At 37.9% G+C, this 26,792-nt stretch overlaps 1 protein-coding gene across 2 annotated transcripts; it reads right to left on the reverse strand.

Annotated features, from left to right (window-relative positions):
- Positions 1-6,886: 6,886 nt before the first annotated feature.
- mvb12ba (multivesicular body subunit 12Ba) lies at positions 6,887-25,907 on the reverse strand. Of its 2 annotated transcripts, none has more exons than XM_020081911.2 (10): positions 25,701-25,907; positions 20,117-20,239; positions 19,112-19,219; positions 18,818-18,914; positions 17,051-17,180; positions 15,973-16,116; positions 13,082-13,176; positions 12,563-12,618; positions 12,340-12,399; positions 6,887-10,517 (listed from the first exon to the last, which is right to left on the reverse strand). In XM_020081911.2, the coding sequence occupies exons 2-10, from the start codon at positions 20,225-20,227 to the stop codon at positions 10,431-10,433; spliced, it is 888 nt and encodes a 295-aa protein (XP_019937470.1). In that variant the 5' UTR covers positions 20,228-20,239; positions 25,701-25,907; the 3' UTR covers positions 6,887-10,430. The 2 variants fall into 2 exon arrangements, with proteins under 2 accessions (XP_019937470.1, XP_069369649.1); XM_069513548.1 differs by lacking the exon at positions 25,701-25,907 and adding an exon at positions 25,471-25,493.
- Between the last annotated feature and the right edge of the window lie 885 nt (positions 25,908-26,792).

The following is a 26,792-nucleotide window of genomic DNA, read 5'->3' on the forward strand; positions in this document are numbered from 1 at the left end:
ACAATTTAGATTTGCCGCCAAATTTCAGACAGAATAATAAAGACTGAACTGAACCGAGGTACTGCATGAGATGGATGGGGAATGTGCTCGCGTTGATTAAGTCCCTGCCCTTTGTACACACCGCCCGTCGGTACTACAGATTGGATGGTTTAGTGAGGTCCTCCGATCGGCCCCACCGGAATCGGTCACGGCCCTGGCGGAGCGCCGAGAAGACGATCAAACTTGACTATCTAGAGGAAGTAAAAGTCTCAACAGGGTCTCGCGCTGCTCCCGAGCGTCTGCCGAGACAGGGGCAAGCGAGTGAGTGAGAGGTGCGCCGTGCGTAAATGCGTGAAACGTGAACGTGAAACCAAGCAACGAAACCCATAAACCTTACATTTGCATCTGAAATAATGTGTCCTGTTTAAAGGACTGAAAAATAGAAACTTATTGAAGATTTAGTAATTGAAAAATAAGATAAAATAAGATAAGATAGACTTTATTCATCCCACACTAGGGAAATTTGGACATTACAGCAGCAGAAGGCCATTAAGTTAGAGGAAAAAAAAAAAAAAATAGGAATAAATATATTCATATATATATATATATATATATATATATAAAGAAAAATGTAAACACTATACAAGGATACCGGAAATTCACAGTGATATTGCACATGGGAAGTGGAAATATACATTGTATGCAACAATTAAAAAAGTATTGCACAACACATCAGAAGATTGAATATGAATATTGCACATGAGATAGAAATATATATAGGAGGTTTAACATATATCATTTTTTATAGATGTTTTAAGGGGGACACTACAAAAACAAATGATTAAAAAAAGGAGCAAATATTCTCTTTATATAAAAACTGGGTTCCTAAAGGTGCTAAGAGGGAAGTTTTTTAAATGTCACCCTACACAATAATATGAAGCCATAGAACTCTTAGTTATGCTGTAATAGGCCTACAATGTAAGGGGAGACATGACACATGAAGCTTTTATTTTCTCTTCTCCCTCATGATTTTGACATTAATATGTCATTAATACATGTTACTGACTTGACTTCTTCCCAGGAGTCCTTATGCATTATCGTTTGCATATCCAGTACCGCAGTTGCAGGCACATCATGGACCATGATGGCAGATGGCCAATAAGAGATTTTGATGGTGGATCGTGATTGTGTTGGCAGCTGATCACAGATAGTGGGGGTGAGTAACAGTTAAATAGCATGTCTGCCCTCCTGAGAGTGTTAAATTTCGTCAATATATTGTCTAATGTACGATATGGGGGCAGCTGTGGATCCCAGGATCCTCCAGTCTGTAGTTTGCCCCTGACAGCTGTGTGTGATAGAAAAAGTGAAGCATATAGGTTCATGTATGAAGGTGTGTGTGAATGAGTGAATGTAGCTTGTACTGAGTGGTTAATAAGACTAGAAAAATGCTATATAAGTTCAGTTCATTTACCATTTATCAATAATATTGTAGTGTTGAAACATGTCAGTTCTAATTTCAATTAGACTATAGGAATCAGCTCAATTTGGTTGATTTTCAAGGTGAAATTACAGAGTTTATTTTTATACAGTTTGAATGTTTTGTATTGGTTCACTTCACAATAGACAAATAAATGAATAAATAAATGCATTTATTAATAAATAAATAATAAAAGATGGTTTTTGTATTCATTTACTACCTGAAGTCTGGAGGCCATGTCACCAAATTAGGAAAATACTTTATCTGTGCTCATTGAAAACACAAGTCATGGTTGTTCTTTTTGACATTTTTAGTGCCAAATCACAACATACATTATCTAAAGGGATTTACATAGTAAGGTCGAAATCTTGCAAAATTATAGGAAAACACAAACATTCCCTTTGACTGATTGGGGTAGTGGAAAAGAGAGCGCACAAACTATGAGAGAGAAAAAACAAAGTTAATGGTATGTTGTAAAATAAATGGGGTGACATAGAGAGAGGGAGAGATAAGTGCTCAGTGCATGAGGGGAGTTCCTCCAGCAGTCTAGGCCCATAGCAGCTATATGCCTCGACTAAGGAATGATTCAAAACTCACTTGAGCCAGCCCTATACTATGAGCTTTATTGAAAAGGGAATGGGAGCTGGTTCCACAGTAGAGGAGCCTGGTATCTGAAGGTTCCCCCCCCTATTCTACTCTTATACATTCTAGGAACAACAAGTGAACTTGTATTAAAGGTTCAGTGTGTAGAATTTAATAGTGAAGTTGCATATTCCAGTTGAATACACCTCACACTCGCATTCCCAAAAAAAAAAAAAATCAGTTGTAGCGTTCAATTTTCATGAAAACTCCAATGGTGTTTAGTTTGTCCATTTTCGAAGACTGTTAAAAAAAATACGGTGGCCTCCGTAGAGAGGATCCGCTCCTGATGTAAATATAAAGTATGTACAGTAAATATAAAGGGCCCATTCTATAGGGTAAAGAAAACAACAATTCATGCAATTAGATGATTACTCACTAGGATTATTTTATATCAAATTTCTGCCAATAGATCCCTAAATCTTACACACTGGACTTTTAAGGGAGAGAAGTGATATTGGGATAATACAGTGGCATGAGCACTTAAATATTGAATGGGGCAAGATTATTATTAGCAATAAACAATATATTGCGGAAAGTAAACCAAATACACATATGGTATCTTATTTATAAGATAGTTGCGTGCATGAAAAGCTGTTTCAGGAAAAAAGGAATATTGTGCAATGAAGCAAGTTTGCAAAAGTTAAGAGAAGGACAAAGGGAGAAGGGACGGGACTAAAACATTTAGTTTTTCTCTGTGAATGAACAAAAGCTAGTTACGGGGTTAGAGGTTGTAATTGTAAGACATGTAACATTTGTGATGGATATATGTGCATGTACAAAAAAGGGTGAGTTTGGCTAATAGTGCCATTTGCTAACAGATGTGTCCAGATGCTGTATATGAGTGAAAAAAATGATCAGACGGACTTGATCAACATTTTTACAAGGATTTTATCAACAATGTTGAAATTTAGATCCCAAGACTTTTACGTATTTTTGTGTAAGACAGATATTATTTTTTTCAATTTCTATGAATTCTAAGGGAATATATAACCAGTGATAGATTTGTATTGTTAGTTTTGTGTTTTTGTGGTGTAGTTATAAGTTTATAGCTTTGTGGAGGTCTTGTTGTGGGCTGCAAGCCATGAGATAATTAATAATAAATAGTAATTGCTGTATATTTTGTTGTTTGAGTCAAAGTAAATGGATAAACCAGATGAATGAATACATTCACTAAAATCAGTCGATGTGGCAGACTTGGTGCCAGGCTATTCTAACTCTAAAAAACTGTCTAATCCAATATCTACTATACTATTGTTTTCATGGAAAAAGAAGAACTATTTATCAGCTAAATAATCAACAAAAGCGTAAAATATTTTGTCCCACACAACAGTTATTAGGTCAGCAATGACTAACTAACTATAGTAACCAGACGGAAAACACATTTATAAGTGACCTTTTAAGAAGAAATGTTAGTGTTGCATAAAATATATGTCTCTCATCATTAAATTAAATTAAATATTACTTTATTTGTATCGTGCCAAAACATGACACACTATCTCAAGGCAATTTACATAATAAGTTTGTCATCTTCCAAAGTTATACGTATATACACAATGACCCAGCACTTTGGCAACTGTGGAGAAAAAAAACCTCATTAACAGATAGAAACCTCGAGTGGAACCAGACTCAATGTGTGCGGTCATCTCCCTTGACCGGTTGGGGTGAGCAGAGACAAATGGGGGAGAGAGAAGAGGTGGATAGAAAAGAGGAAAGAGAGGAGGAACAGATGTGTAATCGTAATAAAAAAATTATATTTATCGATGTAATGATGTTCTAAATGATAGCAGCACAATACTGAAACTATGGGAGGGGAAAAAACAAAGTAAGTGACATGTATAATAAATAGGTGGTTACAGAGAGATGGGGAGAGAAAGGTGCTCAGTGCATGATGGGAGTTTCCCCAGCTGAACTATAGCAGCATAACTAAGGGGTGGTTCAGGAGAAAGTATTGATCCTGATCCAGCGCTACTATAGGTTTTCTCAAAAAGGAACGTTTTAAGTCTAACCTGAATGTAAAGATGATGTTGACCTCCCCTTCTACTCGTGAGCCTGTATTCAGTAAGCAAAGCGATCAGTTGGTACAATTTGGTGCTATGTACTTTCTAATATGTGATGGGGCTTTGTTGTTAAGGGCTTAGTCTGTGAGAACCAGTTGGAGGGTTTTCACAGACTTACTGGGACATCCTTATCAGTTTATGCTTTATTTGTGCACATCCCTCCGTAAGCTTACCTTACTGTGGTTCGCTTTAACTTGGGCTCTGAAGGCCGTTTGAAAGTCAGCGCTTGTCTCCATGATTGCTCTCCAATGTTTGCTTACTGTGATCCTCTTCCTCTTTTCGTTCAATTCAACCGATTTATCCGTCTGATGCTTCTTTGATGCCTGTGTTATGTAGACAAAAATGTAGCGACTTCGTGAAAACATCCGTCTCTGAGAGGCTGAGGTAGGGCCTAATACATTAAATGACGCGCTGATCCGAAAATCACTGTGATCCGTAAATGCGTTTTTACTTTTATTAAAGAAAAAGGAAGATCCAATTATGTGTCTAACTCATAATTTCAACCAAACGGAAAAAAGCAGGTTGCGTAACGAAGTTTAGCGGTCAACAAAACATCCAGCGTTCCCAACTCACCCTCTTTCCCTTCCTACACAGGTAAACAGGTGCTTAAACTATGACCCCCGCCCTTATCCTTATGACCTATTTCCTACCAAATTAATAGGATCACAAGTAAACAATAAATAACAAATTAACCAAATAATACTCTTATACATCTTATATGATCATAACCAACAAAATAATAATATCTTTCTTTAACTTATTTATGCACGTTGTCATGTTATGGTGAAAATTAGTAAATGATTGTATTAGTGCAGACTCAGAGAACTGAACCTATATGTCCAACCATGACTTGTTTAAATAGATTTTGTCAATGTTCAATACCATACTGTGTGTATCATAAGAGTAATGGTGAAGATACATATTTTTCTTACTGTAGCAGCTCAGCATAAAGACAACACACAACTTTGGTTGAAACAAAAACAAAGTGCTGATTTATATGGATTATAGCACAAACGGTTCTATTTTACTGTAGCTTCATACAGAATGTTTGATGATGGCAAATAAACGTACGAGATCCCTCAACCTGTCACAGTATCATTCAGTCTGAACCTGATTTTTTGCCGCAGTGAAAATAGAAAAATACAACTTCAAATGAAACGCCAATAATATCAGCGACAGTATTAGTGTCAGTATAAAGTGAATCTGTAAGTGTGTTGGCAGCGAAATATGTTTATGAAGTCAGTGCTCTGCCATGTTTCCAATTAACTTACACAACTCTCTGGAATTTTTTAAGTCCAGTTTCACAATAATGCAAATTAACATTCTCCCTTACAAACCACGTCCCAAGTATACATGCCAATCATTAGAAAATAAAAGCAATAATAAACAACAACAGTTTTGCTCTTTACTGCGACTCATCTCCAGAGGTGCTTTAATCTTCACCGTTACTACATTACTTAATAAAGTATAAATGTGTTAAGTAACATTGTCTTATTTTTTTGTTTAACCAATTATTTATAAAAACTTAAGATACACATGTATTAATATTGAAAAAAAGAATACAAATAAAAAATCCTTAAACAGTTACCATCAGATGTGTTTATTTCTAAACTGCCCCACATCATCACGATAACAGTGACACTTTGTGCAGCACTGCCATCTAGTGGCTTTTGGAAGGGAGGAAATAAGGATCTGGTGGTTAACTGTGTCAAATGCAGCAGAAAGGTCCAGAATGATGAGGACAGAGGAGAGAGAGGCTGCTCCAGCAGTGTGAAGATGCTCAGAGACAGCAAGGAGTGCAGTCTCAGATGAGTGGGATGCCTTGAAGCCAGACTGATGAGGATCAAGAAGGTTGTTCTGGTGAAGTTAGGGAGAGATGATTAAAGATGGCATGTTCAAGGAGGTTGGAAAGTTTTTTGGGGTTGGGTAATGAAGAGTTATATTATTATTGATAAAAAAAATCAAGACAGAAAAGGAGGAGAGTATTTATTGGATTTATGAATTGCTTTGTGGGGTATAAGACCTGGAAGCTGGACATTCCCCACCCATGTTAAAATGTTTCAAACAGCGCAGAATAAAAATGTCTTTGCTAGATATAAACAAGAGCAGCACTTATTATTGTGTATTTGTGAGCACTTCTGATTCAGTTTCATTAAGTTTTATCAAAACACTACTACTGTAGTCACAAATGCTACTACTGTAGTCACAAATACCCCCAAATGAAATTGGGCAACACATCCTATTTTGAGAAGAACAAAAGCAAATATAAAAAACTTTATCAATAGTCCAAAAACTAGTCAATCCCCACCCTTTCAGCTTTTCACAAGGGCTTAGGAGTCAAGATTTATTTATTTGTCTTTATGTTATTATCATTACATATAAATTAGACTTATTTCATTTATTGTTCTGGTAACAGAGCTGCTCGTCATATTATTTTTTAATCAGCTAAGTGTGAAATTCCAGTGCAAAAATGAATGGAGTCAAAAATGTAGTTGATCTGATAAATGGAAACATTGGAACCAACAAGAAAAGAGTGTATGTTTTCATGTTGCCAAACTGTCACCATCACATGAATTTAACAGTAGCTCAACAATGATATTTTCAGTGATAATCATTGACATTGTGAAATTTTATTCCACACTCACTGTAAAATGTAGGTGATTAGTATTCACTTTTCAGCAGATGCAGGTGAAAATTATAGTGGTTAAGACACTCACAAAAAAATTCAACATACGTTTGTCACAGTTTAATAAAACTTCCTTATTATACAAAGGCATCTGATGTGGTTTTGTTCATTCTAAAGTGAATAAAATATATTTATGAGGCAAAAATCTAACTTAAAACTTTTGCAAAAATAACTGTCACAGAAACCTCATACATGCAAACTAACAGACAATCAAAAGAGAGCTGTGATTTGCTGTCAATGCAGACATCATATTAGTGTGATATTAAATGTTTCTGCAGAATTGACTAGAAGTTAACACCGTAGCTGACAAATGACATGTGTAACTTAACACAGAGCAGCCAGATTCATATATACAGAATGTTACGTAGGTATGAGCTGTGTTTTTTCCCTCCGAACATGTCAGAGGTGCCTATTGCATGGGTTACAATTCTGAAAACATTGTCACGACACTGAAATGACTAATAGATTAATCAAAAAATTATAAAGGGACCTAATCCATGTATTTACGAATTGAAAATGATGCAGAGACACTTGTGGCAAAAAAGGAAAATAGTAGTTTCTTGTAAACATCTGTCTTTTGTAACAAATGGAGTGAACAAAGAAAAATGAAAAAATAAAACACCAGTCATTGGTGCAACTTTGTACAATACTGTATTACCACAAAGAATACGCGCCACTAAAAACACAGACATGAAGTGATTTTAAGAGTAATACCTCAATAAATACATGACTAAATTTTGAGATTGATTTTTGTTTATCAATAATACTTCAAGGTGCAGTGTGTAGAATTTTGTGATATCTAGTGTTGAAATTGCATGTTGCAGCTGAACACCCCTCACCTCACCCTCTCCTCTCAAACATGAAAAAGTTTAGTTAAGTTTGTCCAGTCTGGACTAATGTAAAAAAACATGGCGGCCTCTGTAGAGAGGACCCCCTCAATGAAAATATAAAGTATTTAAATATAAAGGGCCTTTTCTGGGGTAAAGAAAACTACAATTCATACACTTGATGAAATTAACTAGTGAAAACATCATGAGGATTATTCTACATTAAATTTCTGTAAATAGATCCCTTTCACCTAAATCTTACACACTGGACCTTTAAGTTCAAGATGGACTTTTAATGCTGATATGTAACATTCAGCTTTAGCTCATCACTGATGTGTTTTTCGAACAAATTAACAGCCTGCCAAATAATGAAGATGATTCAGCAACTGACAGGTTTTACATCAAAACATCTGGAGTGTTGAAGTGATGTTGAGATTCACTGACTTCAGCTTAAAAGCAATTTAAAACAACTGGGGGGTAAAAGTGAAACAATGGATTGTGCAACTCCTTGATAGAAATAGTCTATATTCTCAGCCACCAGAGCACCAGGAGAAGCAGTGAGGACAGATATGAAAATAGACTGCTTTTACTAAAATGATGAACTTATAAAAAAAAACCTGCAGGTTTAAGAGACTTCTAAATGAAGCTTGTGATCCACCAATATTATTATACAGTGCTTGTGTTGTGGGATAACACAACTGTGAACATGTGAGAATGAAGTCTGGTTCAGTGTTCACTCAGAGCCATTCTCGTTTGAAATGAATTCTGGTGGTCCTGAGTGGATAGTGGTCTTCACATGTCAAATGGGTTAAAATAATTTACATTTCTAAAATAATTTTTGCTCATTCAGATCACAATGAAGTTTAAAAAGGTTTGAACAAACTGAATCAAAGATCTACCACATTTTTCACATCTAACAAGTTCAATTGAATAACAGCACTTTTGCTGGATCACTTATGTGATGATTCAACTACCAGTTTTAAAATCCACACTGCAAAATCTTGTCTTTAACACTATCCTTGGAAAAGTAACTCAAAATGGGCAGGAATGTTTTTACATGGTTAACAGAAGTTTCGGACCTCAATACTTTGTTACTGACTTAATTGCGTCCAAGGCACAGACCATCAGTGGCTGTCAAGAACCAAACGTGAGCAAGTATCGTAAAGAGAAGAATGGCAATTAAAAAAAATCTTATTCTCAGCTGTGAAGGATCGTTCTCTGACCAGAAGGTGGACCGTTCCATCCCCTCCTTCCCTGTTCCACATGTCAAAGTGTCCGTGGGCAAGACACTGAACCCCAAAGTGCCCCTGATGGCTGTGCCCGCAGTGTATGAATGATGTGTGATAGAGAAGGTGCTGCACATAGAAGCACTGTATGAATGCTTGTGCGAATGGGTGGACGGCAAAACTGTAAGCACTTTGAGTGGTCATCAAGACAAGTAAAGCGCTGTGTAAATACATCGAAGATGATCATAGTGGGATTTTTGTATGTCCGCAAATCATTCAATCATTCAACACTGATTTGAACATGACGGTTTCTACTTCTGATATCAAGATCTGCAGTAGACACTCAATATAGACTGTAAACCCTTGGAACACATTTCTCTTTCTAAGAGAGGTCGATGACATGAAGCTCTCATGAGGGACTTATAGTTGAATAAGCTAGTGAAACATCAAAAACATCAAGAACCCCACTTAATTACATCTGGCACTCTTATTACTAGTTGTCATTTGAAAGGAGAGATTAAGAGAGTGACCAACTGTAGCAGGGTCACAGCTCCTCTGCTGGTGTACAAATTGTACATGGATGACTGTGGGAAGGACATAGTGTGAACATTTTAAGGAGAGTGTTAGAGCTAAAACAGTGTTTTTTAGACGTTCAAATGTTAAAACAATCACTTTGTATTGGGAAAAAAGTATTGTTTTGCCACCTGCAAAAATCTTAGGTATTGAATCATCACTGACATGGAAACATTTTCAGCAACAACAGTAGACAATACATTTAAATATGGTTCACAGAATCCTACAAACAGTGCAGTGTAACCTGTGTCCTGGTTTCTAACTTTTAAACACATACAGTGGTTCTGTATCCAGCCAACGTTGGCGGCTCATGTAGAGACTGAAAAGGAGTGGTTTACAGATTATCTGTGGAAACAGGAAGCATACTGAAATTTCCAAACACAAAGTGCACTCACAGTTACACAAGTATATCACAGAAACATTTAAAGAACAAGGAGATCATTACCTACAAAGAAGATCAGTACAAGCATGAAAAAAATCCCACAAAGATTCCTTTTATATTTCCAACAGATGAGAATCAGTCCATTTTGGGCAGCAAAGGCCAGACAGGGGCCATCCATTGTGGCAAAGTATCCTTGTACTTCAAGGGCTGTGGTTATTTGTATATGGGACCAACAATTCTCCATTCTTTCGAGAAAAATGTGTTTTAAAATCATGTAAGATTCTCAATTTCAAAATCCTTCTTCAAAACACCCAATGGGCCATTTTAAAATCCATCTCATCAATGTTGTACATAGTTGTCTCAGCCACACCTCCAGAGCCCCTCTCCTCGTCTCTCAGAGTTTTCAGTTTCCTTTTCATTTCAAAGCACAACTAGTCCCAGAAGTCTTTTTGTTCTTCTTTCTGTTTTCTTCTCAGTACAGTCGTTTTGGAGAGGTGGGATGTCACTGTTTCCTGTAGCTAGGTCAATAGTTGCGTACAGGTCTCTCGCTGTTGTCAGGAGGGGAGAGTGTTAATGGGGTCTCAGGCCTCAGAGCTCAGAGAGGTCCTTGTTGGACTCGGAGGGAGGCGAGCTGCTGCGCTGTGCTCTGTGCGGAAACTGTAATCATACTGACAGAGGGAGAGATGTACATTATTTTCTACTCTGGATTGTTCATCAAATCATCTGGGGCCTTATTTATAACTGTTGCATACGCACAAAACAGGGCCTGAAACATGCGTACTCCACTTCTCACGCAAATGTTGGATTTTTAAAAAAAATTTTTTAAACATGACGGCAAAATGTTAGCATTTCCATGCAAACTCTGACTCACGCGTACAAACATTTTGGAGACGGAAAAGTGGCAATGCAGACGTGAGGTGGTGAACTGAAGCGGATTATTGATCCACTTCATCATTTACATTAAAACCAACAGCTTTACTTCTGCTCGCGCAACATAACTGTTCCATAAGAACCTTCAATTGAAAAAGATATAAAAACTAACAGCGAATTACGTTCAGATAAACAGCAGAGTTGCAGAGTCATTCATGTTTTTTAATAATATCTTCTAACACTGTTTGTGTATCATTAAGGACGAGTGTCAGTAAAATCGCTTCAGTGAACGTGACTGTGCCATCAGGTGCACAGAGCGCACTGGAGATCACTCACAAAAATATAGAAAAACGATTTACTTTCAAACTTCTATTTCCAAATAATATCCCAGAGTGGAGGTTAAGATCCACTGGTGTTTGAAGGAATCAGACTAATTGCTCTAAATATATAAATACTGCAGTGACAGCTACTTAGACAGCTTCTCTCTGATCATCATAGCACAAAGAAAGCCTTGGCAAAGGTCACTCATGACCTTCTAATAGCCTCAGATCAAGGGTTTGTGTCAGTGCTTGTCCTGTTAGATGTCAGTGCAGCATTCAACACTATTGATCATCAGATTTTATTACAGAGACTAGAACAGTTAATTGGCATTAAAGGAACTGCCATAAACTGGTTTAAATCCTATTTTTCAGATCGATTCCAATTTGTGCAAATGAATGATGAGCCATCTGTGTGCACCAAAGTTAACCACGGTGTTCCACAGGGTTCTGTGCTCTGCCCAATTTTATTCTCATTACATATTCTTCCACTAGGAAACATTATTATCAGAACACACTGTAAATTTCCACTGCTATGCCAATGACACCCAGTTATACTAAAACCTGGATAACCCGCAATTTTCTCTTATTAAATTCAGATAAAACAGAAAATGTATCTCTAAGGTGTTTAGGGCAGAGTATTAGAACCTCTAATGATATAGCTGCACTAGATGACATTGCCCTTGCTTCCAATGAAACAGTCAGGAATTTGGGAGTCATCTTTGATCCTGATTTTTCCTTTGATTTTCACTTAAAACAAATTTCTAGGACCGCCTTCTTTCACTTACGTAACTTAAAATGTCATGTCCTGTCTCGAAAATGCAGAAAAACTAGTCGACGCATTTGTTACATCCAGACTTGATTATTGTACCCATTAGCTTGTCCAAAATGCTGCAGCACGTGTCCTGACAAGAACCTGTATTTCCTATGATTCACAAAAATACAGTGGATCAAACTAGAATCCCCACTGACCTCTGGTGGACACATAGTGGAACCACATTCTTCAACACAAACCAGTGGAGCATCTTATTTTCATATACAAAAATATCTCTTATACAAGTTAGGGGACAATTCCTGTCTATTACAACTTGTGTCTTTATAGAAATACTAAAATTAAGTCCTGGGTACATTTCTGATCTGATTGTCCTGTTGACTGCTCGTGTACTTGACATATTCCCACATCTCAGGAGCTCTATTGGTGACAACAGGGTTATCATGACCAATGGAAATGATTGACAAGCTTTAATTCTGCTTAAATATTATGAGAACTGTAACCTGTACCTGACTACATCTGTCTACTCACCTCTTTCTCGATCTCAGTCAGGGACTTAATCGTGATGTTCATCAGATCCACCTGCTGCAGCTGGACATAAACAGAACTGGTTGATGAGTTATAAGTACGTTCAATCACTGACTTCAAAGTTCTAATTATTCCCTTTCCGCTTATTCCTCTGTTACATTAAACATTCACCAGTGCAGAATTGTTAAACCTAAGACTCAACTCAGATAAGTTAAAGGTAACTTACATCAGACGAGGCACAGGCAAACTTCTCAGATATCATGAAAGGCACTCCATCCATTGCTAAAAAAAGACAGTTAAAATAGGAACTGTTACATAAATGTATCTTCATCAGCAAAACCACAGAAATAACTGCAAAAACATAAATTCATCTATTAAAGGTACAGTGTGTAGAATTTTGTGATCTCTAGTGTTGAAGTTGCATGTTCCAGCTGAACACACCCCTCCCCTTCCAAACATGAAAAAGAACCTGAGGTGAAAAACATGGAGGCCTTCACAAAGAGGACCCCCTCCATGTAAATATAAAGTTGTGAAATATAAAGGGCCCATTCTATGGTAAAGAAAACAACAATTCATACAATTTAGGTGGAGGAGCTGGTGAAGAGGGCCGTCTGCTCCGTGTGGCTCTACCCAATATTCGATAACGTGAGCATAGACGATAAATATCGCACATCCCTACTGGTTGGAAGATTAAAACTTTTGGGAAGAGAATGTTGAGAAGAAGACAGAAGTTATTCTTGCTGACCTGAGATAGCATACAGGCTAGAGTTCTGGTGCTCATAGTCTGGTCTGGTCGTGTTTTTCCCTCTGAAGCTAGCCGGTAGGGTCATGGAAATATGCCTTTGAACAAAATAAACACAAGAGTATTAAACATCTGGTTAGTTCAGTGCTGAGTTGAGTCCAAGTGACAATTGATCAAAGGTTTAAGAGATTCCCTGAAGGGAAATTCCCTGAAATTCAAGAGGCCAAAAGAAATGATTTGTGAGGCCACTGTGACCTGGCCCTAGGACCTTTGATCACATAGATCTAATCAGTTAATTTGTGAGTCCAAGTGAACATGTGTGCCAAATTTGAAAGAATTCCATTACTGTGTTCCTGAGATATCCCATTCACAAGGCAATACATGTGTTTGAGAGGTCACAGTAACCTTTATCCAAAATTGAAACATTTTTGAATCAGAATTTGACCAGATGTAATGAAATTCCCTAAGGGCAGTCCTCATAGAACACATCCACAGGGGTGCGAGGTCACTGTGTGCTTGATCCTTGATCTTCAGGCACCAAAATCTAATCAGTTCATCTTTGTGACCTAGACTTGTGCCGACCAAAATCAAATCCAAGACCAAGTGAATGTTTCTGCCAATTGAAAAGTTTCCCTAGAGAAGTTCTGGAGATACTGCATTCATAGGGCAAAAATTGGCTTTTTGAAGAGGCAGTGACCTTAAACAATGACCACAAAATTCGAATCAGGTCATCCTTGAGACCAAGTGAATGTTTGTGCCAAATGTAATGAAAAATCCCGACATACATTGCTGATATATCACATTCACAACATAAGGTCACATTACATTTTTACCTTCTAATCAGTTAATCTTTGAGCTGAAGTGAATGTTTATATCAAGCTGATCTTAAGCACGTGATTATCACGTTCAAGAAAAACATTAACATACACTGCTCAAAAAAATTAAGGGAACACTTAAAGCACACATTAGATCGTGATGAGCAAATTATTCAAGTTGAAAATCTTTACTGTATAATTTGCTGAGATCAAAATACAATGGTCAATGGAAACCAAAATCATCAACCCATTGAGGACTGGATTCAAAATCACACCAAAAATCAATGTAAAAAATTGAAATCACAAAGACTGATTTAACTTGTTTGATTTTCATCATGGCAACTCATAATGTGACTCAGTAGTGTGTATTGCATTCCTGTATGCACGCCTGACAACGTCTGGACGTGCTCCTGATGAGTCAGCGGATGGTTTCTTGGGGGATTTCCTCCCTACCTGGATCAGGGTATCAGCAAACTCCTGGACAGTCTGCGGCAGTATTGGTGGCGTCGGATGCATTGATAAATAACGTCCAATATGTGTTCAATTGGTTAAAGGTCAGGGGAACAGGACGCCAGGTTAATGGCATCAATGCCATCGTCATCCAGTAACTGCCTACACACAATGGCTCTGAGGATTTCATCCTGGTACAGCAGTCAAGGTGCCTTTGGCTATGACATGGAGGTCTGTGTGTCCCCAGACCATCCCTGACCCACTGCAAAACCAGTGCTGGATGATGTTAAATGCAGCATAACGTTCACCACAGCGTCTCCAGACTATTTCATGCCTGTCACATGTGCTCAGTGTGAACCAGCTCTCATCTATGAAGAGAATTGGGCACCAGTGGCAAACCTGCCAATACCAGTGTTCTCTGGTGAATGCCATTCGAGCTGCATGGTGCTGGGCTGTGAGCACAGGTCCCACTAGAGGACATCGGGCCCTCATGCTAAGTCTGTTTCTGACAGTTTGATTAGAAACATGCACATCTGTAGCCTGCTGGAGGTCATTTTGTAGAGCTCTGGTTGTGCTTCTCGTGTTACTACTCACACTAAGGAGCAGATAGCAGTCCTGCTGCTGGGTTGTTGACCTTTTACAGCCCTGTCCAGCACCCATTGTGTAACAGCCAGTCTCCTGGTATTCTCCATACCACCTTCAGGAGATGGACTACCTGTACAACCTGATTGTGCTGCAGATACTGCCTCATGCTACCAGTAGTGACAAGGACAATAGCAGAACACAAAACTAGAGAAGAATCAGTCAGGAAGGATGAGGAGAGAGAGAAGCTGTCTGTGGCCAGCACATGCAAAATCATTTCCTTTTTGGGGGTTTGTCCTGACTTTGCTTCTCCATTGCACCTGTTGTCACATTCATTTGCAAATCTTACCAAAGAAACTGATTCATTATCACCTGAGCTTCCTAAATGGACAGATTGATATCCCTGAAGTTTAACTGACTTGGTGTTATACTGTGACTATTAAGTGTTACCTTAATGTTTTTGAGCAAGGTATATTGTTATAAAAGATGCCTTCTTGTTAGATACTTTCCTGTGTCGAATCAAATTGCTAATGCCTAATTCCTAATCAAGTCAATATCATTAGACCATACACCACACTGGAAGGATTAGGGTTAGTCAGGTACTAAAATACAGTCTTGTCTCATCTGGCTACATTTTTCTTCCTGGTCTTAAACCTCAAAAAACCCCTATGAAGTTGTGGATCGACTAAAATTGGAAACCCATAGATATCTGTCAATACCAAGTCCAATCCCATACTTGTTTTACATTATTTAAATGGCATGTTTGTAAAAGGTTTGTTTTTTTGACAAGATATGAATGAAGAATCGTTTCAAAGACATTTAAATCACTCTGAATAAAATGCATAATGTACTAGAAACTGAACTTCACAGCAGACAACTTCATTTGTTTCTTTCTGTAAGTAAATGGACCATTCCTCCTCAGTCTTCACTGTGATCTAAACATAGATGTCCCAGCCGATAGTGTAAATGCATGTATATTTATCAGCTTGTTACATTAATCAGACAAATGTAAGTACACACATACAAACAGAATAAGTGTGAACATACTTAGGCATAGGAGCTGCTGGGACTGGGGCTGAGCTGGAGGAGGAATTCACATTCTGGATATTGTTGGTTGTTGGTGTATGCGTAGAATCCTGGGTCCGAGGTACGTTCCCCATGCGATACCAAATTCCCATGTTGTTGAGCTCTCTGTCAAACAAGTAAATTCACATTATCAAGCAGAAAGAACTGAAAATAACTGAAAAAAAAATCATAAAATGGGAGAAATCTCAGGCAGAACCAGCCATCTTCCTCAACCGATCGTGGTGTGAGGAGATTCAACAGTTGAATCTTCCTGTACGAATTGGTACCAAAGTATTGGTTCTCATGACATCCCTAGTCCTTTGATAAAGTACAATCCATCAATGCCATCGTCTGACGCTGGCTGTCAGCTGGATCGAACCATGGCTCAAAATTACTGCCAGATCATTTTAACATGTATTTTTGTATTTCAACATATCGGACTGAGACAGACACATCCAATCAAGGGTGCAGCGGGTCCTGGAATCATCATGAATTAACAATTTTTTGCTGCAAACTGCCATCCTACAGTCTCTCTCAGAAAGTGTGACACAAACAAAAAAACAAAAAAGTGAGTTTTCAGTTCCCATGTAAACACATGCTGGTATGGACAGGCACTGATGTATGACGTCATGAGTGCAAAAGGTATATATAAATATATATGTATAATATAAAATTCCCATTATCAAGCCGATAAAATATCAGACCAATTAATATCATGCATCCCTAGTACAAATTTAATTGAATTGAATTGAGTCCAGTGTTGTTCTGCAAATTGAGTATGTTTGACTCACAACTGTACACATACAGTATCTACTGACTCTGTTGCCTGTGTCTGGACTGAACACAACATATTCTGAAATATCAAAAATACTCCAGCTTCTCCTCGCCCTATTTGAAACATGCCTCAGTTACTGGACACCTGAAGAATAACTCATATAAGTGTTGTGCTTTAACTTAGTGATCCATGTGATTAGTTATCTAGAGAAAGCTATAAATCCATTATAAATTATTTGCAATGTCTATACATAACCAAAATTTAAATGTATCCCAAACTACTCACCCTATAAAGGTGTACTGAGGGGGGGCCTGCTTGGAGCGTCCCAGGATGCGAATGTCACAAATGGCTGCCTCTGTGGAGTCCCGCGGAATAAACTTGATGCAGAGACGCCTCTTCCTGAAAGCCTGTTCCTCTAAGGGACATACAAAAGACAGGAAGACTCAGTGTCACTTCAACCGGCTCATTTACTACACACGAGTGAAGTGCCTGTTCTAAACATGTCTCTTTGGATTGGGCTATTTGCTTGGCCTGTGGTATTGCCTGTTGCAGCTTTATTTAGTAATTTTCAGACATGAAAATGTCCACACATTCTTATGTTTTTTTCACATATGAAGAACGTAGAACAGTTTCTTCAGTCTAAACAACACAGAAATCTCCAAAGCATTCAGGTAAGAAGTGATGCTGCATTCAGGATGTAATTTATTCATTCAGCTGCCAAGATCATGTGTTTTTGATTAAAGCACATTAACGACAGCATTGGCCCTACTAACCAAAAGCTCTCGAATCTCGTCGTCTTTCTAAGAGGTGTGGAAATGCATTGATTTTTCGATGCACAGTTATGCGGACGTAGGCGACTCTGCATCGATGCAGCGACAGAACATAATCGAGTTTTCTGCAATGTTTGTTGTTTTAGCAATGTCCCACCGCTGCATAATTATAACCACCACTGCTTCAGGGTCAGGAAAGGCACATGCACACCTGAACACAATGTTTACTTTATAAATCACAGTGCACCTGGAAACATGCCCATGTTCAGCCATAAATGGTCAATGCAAAGCACCTCATGAATATTAAATTATCCTGCTGACAAATGGATCTCCACAGTAAGTCATTGCATCAAGTGATGACACTGACATCTAGGTGTGCGTTAGTGAGCTGGAGGTGAAGAGAGAAAGATTGTTGGTGGCCACAGCATTAATCACATTAGTCACTAATAAAGAAAATACATTGATACACTGCTGCTACGGATGATACACTGCAATAATGCTGTTGGTTTTAATGTAAATGATGAAGTGGATCAATTATCTGCTTCAGTTCACATCTGCATCGTCATTTTCCTGTCTACTACATGTTCGTACGCATAGGTCAGAGTTAGCATGTCCAGTTTGTTTTTATCCCATCGTCTGCGTGAGAAGTGGTGTAGGCACGTTTCAGATCCTGTTTTGTGCGTATGCAACAGTTATAAATGAAGCCACTGAACAGTACATGTCTGAAAGCAGCTTTTCTGGAGCTATAAAAGCGACCTGCAGCTGTGGCAAGAACAGACCAACTGCGAGACTCAGTCCTCAGAATCTTGAAGCCGCGCCACAGCTGCTGCACAAAGCTGTATTCACCTGTTTATTCAAATTTCAATGAATCTCGACTCAGATCCCAGAACACAAAACGGATCAGTTGTGGTTGCTGCTGTTGTCAAAGTGACTCTTGTTGTGAATGCACTGTTGTCACGTATTTTGATCAGTCCAAGCTGCCACTGCTAATGAGTTGCAGCAGTCACTGCTGTAGATCGCCTGTTAATTTAAATTCTATTAACATTGAACATATTGTGTCCAAATCACACCAAGTTTGACACATTGCACATGCCAGTTGTGAAGAAAATAAGATGTAAGGTTCTCAAGATATGCGAGCCACATACATATATACAGACAGACAAGACAGAATTTACAGATCACCAATTGACAGATTAAAGTATCATGTCATTAATATTATTTTCAGACATATTTTACATCACAGTGATGCTATCAATGCTTTTATCTTGACTTGATAACTTACGAGTGTCAACTGTCTCCTGGATCGGGATGAAACCCACAGGCAGAGTGTCCTTTATATCTATAAGCTTCATGTCCACAAGAACGTTGCCTAAATGGCTCTGTAGATGAAAGCAGGGAGAGGGGGGAAATTGACTGATGAAAGAGAGGTTATAAAAAGTTATAAAAAGAAAGAAAGATTTTGGAATAGAATAGTGAGTGAATTCAAATTCTCCACCAAATGGTTAATTCAAATGTTATATATATATGTTCAAGTAGTATCACACGCATAGCTGGCGGATGATGTGAAATTACTTACATTTTCTTTAGAGAAGACCCTGGTAAAACAGAGATAGCGGGTCACCTTAGATTTAAAAAGGCCATCTTTCCATAAGTCAGCATCCAGGCCATCTGTTGTTGTTGAGACCTGTGAACAGTCAGGGGACAAGATGTCATCATTACATCATTACAGTATCTTACTCAGAGTTTTTTCCATCAACTAGAAAAATTACATCTTTAACAGGCTAAAATCTTGATAAATGGCACTATTACTTAAAGGTAGTTTGTAATTAAGCTTAGTATAAACCATGACAATTGCAATTATGGGGTTTCAAAATATACAAAGTAACTCCTTACATTTGGGCTGGTTTTGTCACATCTACAGGATTTTTTATTTCTACGAAATTTTTATTCTCACAACTTACTTTAGTGTTTCCCAATATTATATAAACTCTTACAGCCCAGCATTTTTACTTTGTTTACAGTTTCAAAATGAACCAAAATGTTTTTTACACTTCTCATAATAATATAGGAGATCTAACTTGATGTGTTATTTGCCATGTAGGGTTGGGTTAAAGAAAGGCCCTGTGAGGAACAGCCATCACAATGTTAAACCAACTTCGTAAGATCCTGCAATTGATATTACTCAGACTATTCTAGGAGTTGGCTTGGTTCTGCAATAACATAGTGTTAAATTCTGTCTACTAAGTATTCTTAAGCCCTAGTGTGTGTGTCTGCTCGTCTGTTTTTCCTCAAACACAAACTGTCAATCACATTTATCAAAATTTATACGAAGTGCCCAGATGAAAAAAGTCTGCAGTAACTCCAGAGGCTTTCACTCTTAAATTTGCATTCACACATACAGGCCCTGCAGAGAGAGATCTCTGGAGATCACTGCATGTCTTAAAGCTTTAAAGCGCATACAAATGTGCTAGTGGGCATTATCATAGATTCTAGGATTATTAAGTAAAAAGGGTGAATTATTTTGGCATGGTTATTTGGTATTCAGGTGTCCAACTGTGCTGAGTTGCATTCCGTGACATACCACATCATATCCTGTGGGTGCCCTGTTCCTGGAGGCCACTACTCCAACCCCTGTGATTGGATCCATTGGCATCTCTGGCAAAGCTTCAGAAAGATCCCGAACCTCAGGCATCTTTGTAAATTTCTGCAACAAAAGGTGACAGAAGAGATATCATGATTTTTACAATTATCAATACTATAGAAGGAAAAAGACGCATGACAAGCAATATCAACAATCAATCAAATGTTATTTGTATAGCCCATATTCACAAATAAAAATTTGTCTCAAAGAGCTTTAACAAGGTGTGACATCCTCTGTCCTTAACAAGAGTAAGGAAAAACTATGAAAAAAAAGAACATAGAAACCTCAGAGAGAGCCACATGTGAGGGATTGCGCTCCCAGGACGGACAAAAGTGGATAGATGCCACATGTAATGGAGAATGTGTGTCCCTCGACATGCTAGACCTATGGCAGCATAACTAAGAGCAGGTCGAGGACAAGCCTGGACCAACTCTAACTATTATTTACTTATTTATTTATTTAGCACTTTATAAAATATATAAATACAAAGAAATAACCAAAAAGATCAGTGCAGGGAGAGGCAGAAAGCCCAAACAGGCGTATATAAAGCCTCCACCTAAAATTTTTTAAATAAACCACAGGATTAAATTTAAACAAACAAACAAACAAAAAACATCAAATAACCCATTTAAAATTTAAGTAATAAAAGAAATATTAAATAATAAAAATTCAAAGAATGAGCATGTAAGCAAACTAAGACAAAAGTACTATAGAGAACCAGCTATAAACCAGCAATTAAATGAGCTTTTAAACTTTTTAAAAAAAATGTTTAATAGTATAACATTTCAATGCCAGATGTGAAAAGTTATTCCATAGTTAAGCACCCCTATAACGTATGGGGAATTGAGCTTGACTTGTTCGAAACTGAGGAGGGTGAAGATCTGCAGCTTGCGTACTTGCATAAGAATGAGCCTGTGAATTTGCTTTAAAATAGCTTAAATGATAGCTTAATGATATAAGCTTTATCATAAAGTATGGTACTGTGAGCTCTTTAAGGTATGATGGTGCCATATTATTAAGGGCCTTGTAGGTGAGGAGGAGAATTTAAAATTATATTCTCGATTTAACTGGAAGCCAGTGTAGTGAAGCTAATACAGGAGAAATTTACAACTTACTGCTGGAGCCTGATAATAAGGAATTACAATAATCAAGTCTGGATGTAACAAATGCGTGGACTAGTTTTTCTGCATCTTTTTGAGACAGGACATTTTTGAGATATTACGTAAGCGAAAGAAGGCGGTCCTAGAAATTTGTTTTAAGTGAGAATCAAAGGACAAATTGTGATCAAAGATGACTCCCAAATTCCTGACAGTTTCATTGGAAGCAAGGGCAATGTCATCTAGCGCAGCTATATCATTAGATAATGTATCTCTAAGGTGTTTAGGGCCAAGTATTAGAATCTCTGTTTTATCTGAGTTTAATAGAGAAAATTGTGGGTTATCCAGATTTGTATGTCCTTGAAACATGCTTGAAGTTTAGTTAATTGATTACACTGTTCTGGTTATTATTTATTATTTAAGTATAACTGGGTTTCATCCGCATAGCAGTGGGAATTTACAGTGTGTCCTGATAATGTTTCCTAGTGGAGGCATAGATAATGCGAATAAAATTGGGCAGAGCACAGAACCCTGCGGAACACCGTGGTTAACACAGATGATGCACAAATTGGAATCTATCTGAAAAATAGGATTTAAACCAGTTTAGGGCGGTCCTTTAAAGCCAATAAACTGTTCTAGTCTCTGTAATAAAATCCGATGATCAATAGTGTTGAATGATGCACTGAGATCTAACCGGACAAGGACAGACACAAACCCTTGATCTCAGGCTATTAGAAGATCATTAGTGACTTTTCCCAAGGTTGCCTCCGTGTTATGATTAGCTCTAAACCTTGACTGAAGGTCTTCATATACATTACTTTCCAGGAGAAACTCACACAGCTGATTGGCTACAACCTTCTCAAGGATTTTAGACAGGGAGGGGAAGGTTGGATATTGGTCTGTCGTTGGCTAAAACCTCCAGGTCCAGGGTTTTTGAGATGGGGTTTGATTACAGCTAGTTTAAAGGACTGTGGTACATATCCTGATGATAATGATAGATTGATTGTATTCAGTAAAGTAATATTAATTAGGGGTAGAATTTCTTTAAATAACTTCGTAGGAATGGGATCTAAGATACAAGTTGAGGGTTAAGAAGATTAGATTATTGTGGCCAGCTGATCAAGGGTGATCAGAGAGAAGCTGTCTAAATAATTGTTAGGATTCTCAGCTGTTTCTGAGATTTCTCTGCTTGATGTTGTATTAGTGTGAACTGAGGGCAGGAGCTGGTAGATTTTATTTCTAATAGTTAGAATTTTATCATTGAAGAAGTTCAGTACATTTAATAAAATTTTAAAAATCTGGAAGAAAAACTGAAAATGCACTGCAAGGCATTAATCCACAACAAAAAATAGCCTAGTCTGAACAGCCAAATTGCCTTTTAAAGTCCCACACCTCTCGAAAATAAAATTAGTGAAAGAGCTTATTCCGTTCAAGTAAAATTAATATATCAATCTACATTAAGCGGTCTAACAACAAAATAAATGAAAAACAAAGTGAAACTCAAGTAACTTTCTGGAGGAATATCAAAACACTATAACAGTTTTTAGTAAAATTTAGCAGTCTATTGGAAAAAAATAGCCTAGCAGTTGTATCAATGTCTGAAAGTAGTAAAACTGACTGTCATATAAATTTTAAAAAGTACACTTCAATAGTATTTCAGTTTATTATTAATTATCACACAGAACTGGAGGGTACTCTTATGATAAAAATTTTTTTTTCTCTTTTCAAGTCAAATAAGGTTTGCATTTAATGTAGTTTGACTTTCCCATTTTCTATTTTTTCTTAATATATAACTCCATTACACATATAAACAGTCTCAACAAATCTCATTCTGTCAGAATCTAATAACAGGTCTGCGTCTAGGTCTGGTCCGGACCACGGACACCTATTGGTGACTTATGCATGAATGCAATGAATACTGCCTAGACAACAGGGGCCTCTTGCACAGCATCTCCTTAACTACCAAAATCCTGTGAAAGAGCTGTGACACAAAAAGACAAAGCAGAAAAGGCTAGCTGGCTTAATATTGATGAGTTTCAAGATTAAAAAATATAAAATCTGGGCTTTTGGACCCAGGGGGCTCAAGACTAATGAGCTGATTTGATACTCCTGATATTATTTCTATGGCACATACACTTTTTTTTTAACAAAAGTAACAAAATGTTTACTGTCAACTTGGAAAAATAGATGTTCTCTCTTTGTTTGTATTCTTCCAGTTAAAAGCATTAATTTCTCTACCATGTCACCAAATTTACAGGAGTTAATCAACTGTCTGCTGTGACTTTTTGTGAACCAACTTTACATCTAGCAGCCACACATAGCACTTTTCATGTGAAATGGCACTATTGCTACGACTACATTTAATGTTTCTAAAGTATATTAGCATAAAACTAGAGTTAACATAAACATATAATTACATATTCCAAAACAATTTTCTAAAAGCTGAGCTACAGTAGCACCATCACCCAATTTAATGTGTATACACTTTTAAAGGTACAGTGTGTAGAATTTGGTGATATCTAGTGTTGAAATTGCATGTTGCAGCTGAACACCCCTCACCTCACCCTCCCCTTCCAAACATGAAAAAGAACCTGTGGTAGCCTTTAATTGTCATAAAAACTCAAAAGGTGTTTAGTTTGTCCAGTCTGGACTAATGTAAAAAACATGGCAGCCTCCGTAGAAAGGGTCCCCTCGATGTAAATATAAAGTATTTGAATATAAAGGGCTTTTTCTGGGTTAAAGAAAACTACAATTCATACAATTTAGATGTATAAATAAAACCAAATATAAATACAGATCTAAAAATAAATAAATGAAACAATTCAAAAGACTAACAAAGCCTATAAATGATGGTACAGAATATGTTAAGTGTATTTAAGAAAAAGGGAAAACAGTGCAAGAATAGAACTTAAAATTCAAAAGTAGCAATAAAAAAATATACAGATCAAATGAAGAAAATAGCTAGTAATGGAGACAGTCCGGCAGCCTAGTAAAATTAATATCTAGCTAGCAGTCATCAGCTCATAGCTAAGGTAAAGGCAAAGAAAGATGGGCTTTCAGAGCATTTTCACCCCTGAGCTTTTGTATCACAGCGATTAGTTTTAGGTTTTTCTCATATTTTGAAATGTTGCTCATGGACAAAGTGTACATACATCTCTATACTGGTCATTTTGTAGTTAAAGTCAAAACTGAATTCAAGAATACCGTATCACTTTTAAGTTGCTTATAGTGAGTTTATATACATGGAACAGTTTTTGTAAAATGGACATAATATTGTTTCATATAAATCCAGGGAAGATTTTGTGATATTGTATCATTGTCCAAATAGTAGATATCATATCATAATGACAATGCAGATTTACAACCTTAGTAGTAGGTTATGGTAAGGTTTGGGTTTCGTTAAGGTAAAGGGAAGAGAGAGACAGATAGAGAGATGGAGAGAGTGGACCCAGGAGGGCCTGAGTGACTTGACGTGTGTAGCATTACAATGAAAAACAAATTCACTCATTTGGGTAAAATAGAAAATTAATATGCAGCGGTAAGCCCTCTGATTTTGTTTATCTTCACATGACTCATAAGGTGATAATGACCGATTAGTGACAGCATCATTTGCAGCAGGTCACTTTGCAGCACCACAGGAAACGAAATGTGCATGAGGATGATGTTTTCGTGAAGTGCCTCATATCAATATCCACCGACTGCTTAAACCTCCTCCAGTGAAATGGAAGTGGCAGGTCTCTGACACCTTTATTTTCAGGGTTGGGGGCTGAAATGTCCTGGTTTATTACATCTCAGCTCTTTGCGTGCGCAATACATGATCGTTTTTCATCTCATCTATAAATAAATCCGATTTTGAGGCTCATTGCTGACTTTAACATGATGATTCAAAACCTTTCATAACCAGTTTGAGCAAACAATTAATACCACAAACAACTACACAGGGGTAAGAGCACCAACACATTACACCAGAGTACACCCCAGTAACATCGGGGTGTTATTGTTAACTAGCAATACACCGAAATCATAGCAGCAATGTAGATAAATGTCACATCAGCATTCACCGAGGAAGTCCAATACCCTTATTACACAGAACATTTTTAGCTGTCCATTAGCAGGAGCTAAATATTGCGGAGACAACAATTCTATGCGACACAGCTAACATGCTAGTCAGCTAGCATGCTAGTAGTAGCCACACACCAGCTGTGATCGAGGCTGTCAAACTTGCCCAGGGTGCTGCAGGCCAGGCCGATGCGCAGACGTTATCCACCGTGCGATTACAACATGTATCTTTAATATCAAAGTCATTGCACTACCCAAGTCTCCAAGGCAAAAACAGCCTTTTGTAACGTAATGTCGCGTGAACACACCAAATCTGCAGTAGATGCTAATGCTAGCTAACTTGCTAATTATTTGAGGAGTCCACTCACCCAGCGGTGTTAACAGTTGGATCCGATCGGTCGTCGTCTGTTTGTTTGTTTTCTGTGTTAACCACTCTTAACTCCTTTTCACAACGTTGGGGAGATTCGCATCTCTACGAAATCATCAAAGCACTGCACAGCACAAGATGATGTTTGCATAGTGGTGCTTCAGCTAGTGCTTTCAGAGGGTTCAGGGACGGGAGTGGGGGTGTGATCAGCGAACCGACAGTGGGGGCTGCCACAAATTGTAAGCGGCAACAAGCAGCGACATACTGGGAACTTCCGCCGTTTGTGGCAGCTGCCGCAGCTCATTGTGTGGCTGTCAGTCAAATCGCTTGCTCGCTGTTGCAGCTACGTCTTTTCGCTGTTTGTGGAATCTGCTGGTATCTGTAGCGTTAAGGGTTCATTTAAAAGTGTAATTGGCCTACACTGAATATCGGCAGCTACGTCTGCTCGTGGCAGCTGCCAGAGATTCGAACCTGCCAGCTGTCAACAATGGCAGTTGTCATGTCATATCATGTGCAGGAGCACATGATATTACCATGTGTATAGTGAGGTGAACAGGTAATGGACTGATGAACTTCAGGCCTGACTGATTTTGTTGTGAGGTGGTTATGTTATGAAAGGGGGGGGGGGGGGGTTGTTTGCAGCTGGTTTGGTATGCTGGCATTGAGAACCAGCAAGATGGGGATAAGCTCATTTCTATCAGCAGGGGAGGTCTTCCATTGTCTTTGGTTGGTTATGGGTGGGGACAGGAGCTTAAGCCGCTATGTAGGCCTACAGTGTGTTTGTTTGTATAATTTATGAGCATATTTGTTCTTGGTCTATCAGAACGTCTATTTTGGGTTTGTAAGCTGAATTAACTGGATATGTGTAGCTTATTGATCTCTCTAACTTCTTGACTGGATCATATACAGGCAATCACAAGGTGTCCATAACAGTTTGCCTATTATGTGCATAAGCTGGTCATGATTACTTATAAATCTACAGGTCTACAGAATTACAGAAATAGACACAACATTTCCATACTGGTAAAATGAAATAAGCATCTTCCAATACAGCAATACATTTAACAGGTTCACATATTAGCAACAAGCCTAT

Source organism: Paralichthys olivaceus, chromosome 18, assembly GCF_024713975.1.
Source record: "Paralichthys olivaceus isolate ysfri-2021 chromosome 18, ASM2471397v2, whole genome shotgun sequence".
In the NCBI taxonomy this organism is placed as follows: domain Eukaryota; kingdom Metazoa; phylum Chordata; class Actinopteri; order Pleuronectiformes; family Paralichthyidae; genus Paralichthys; species Paralichthys olivaceus.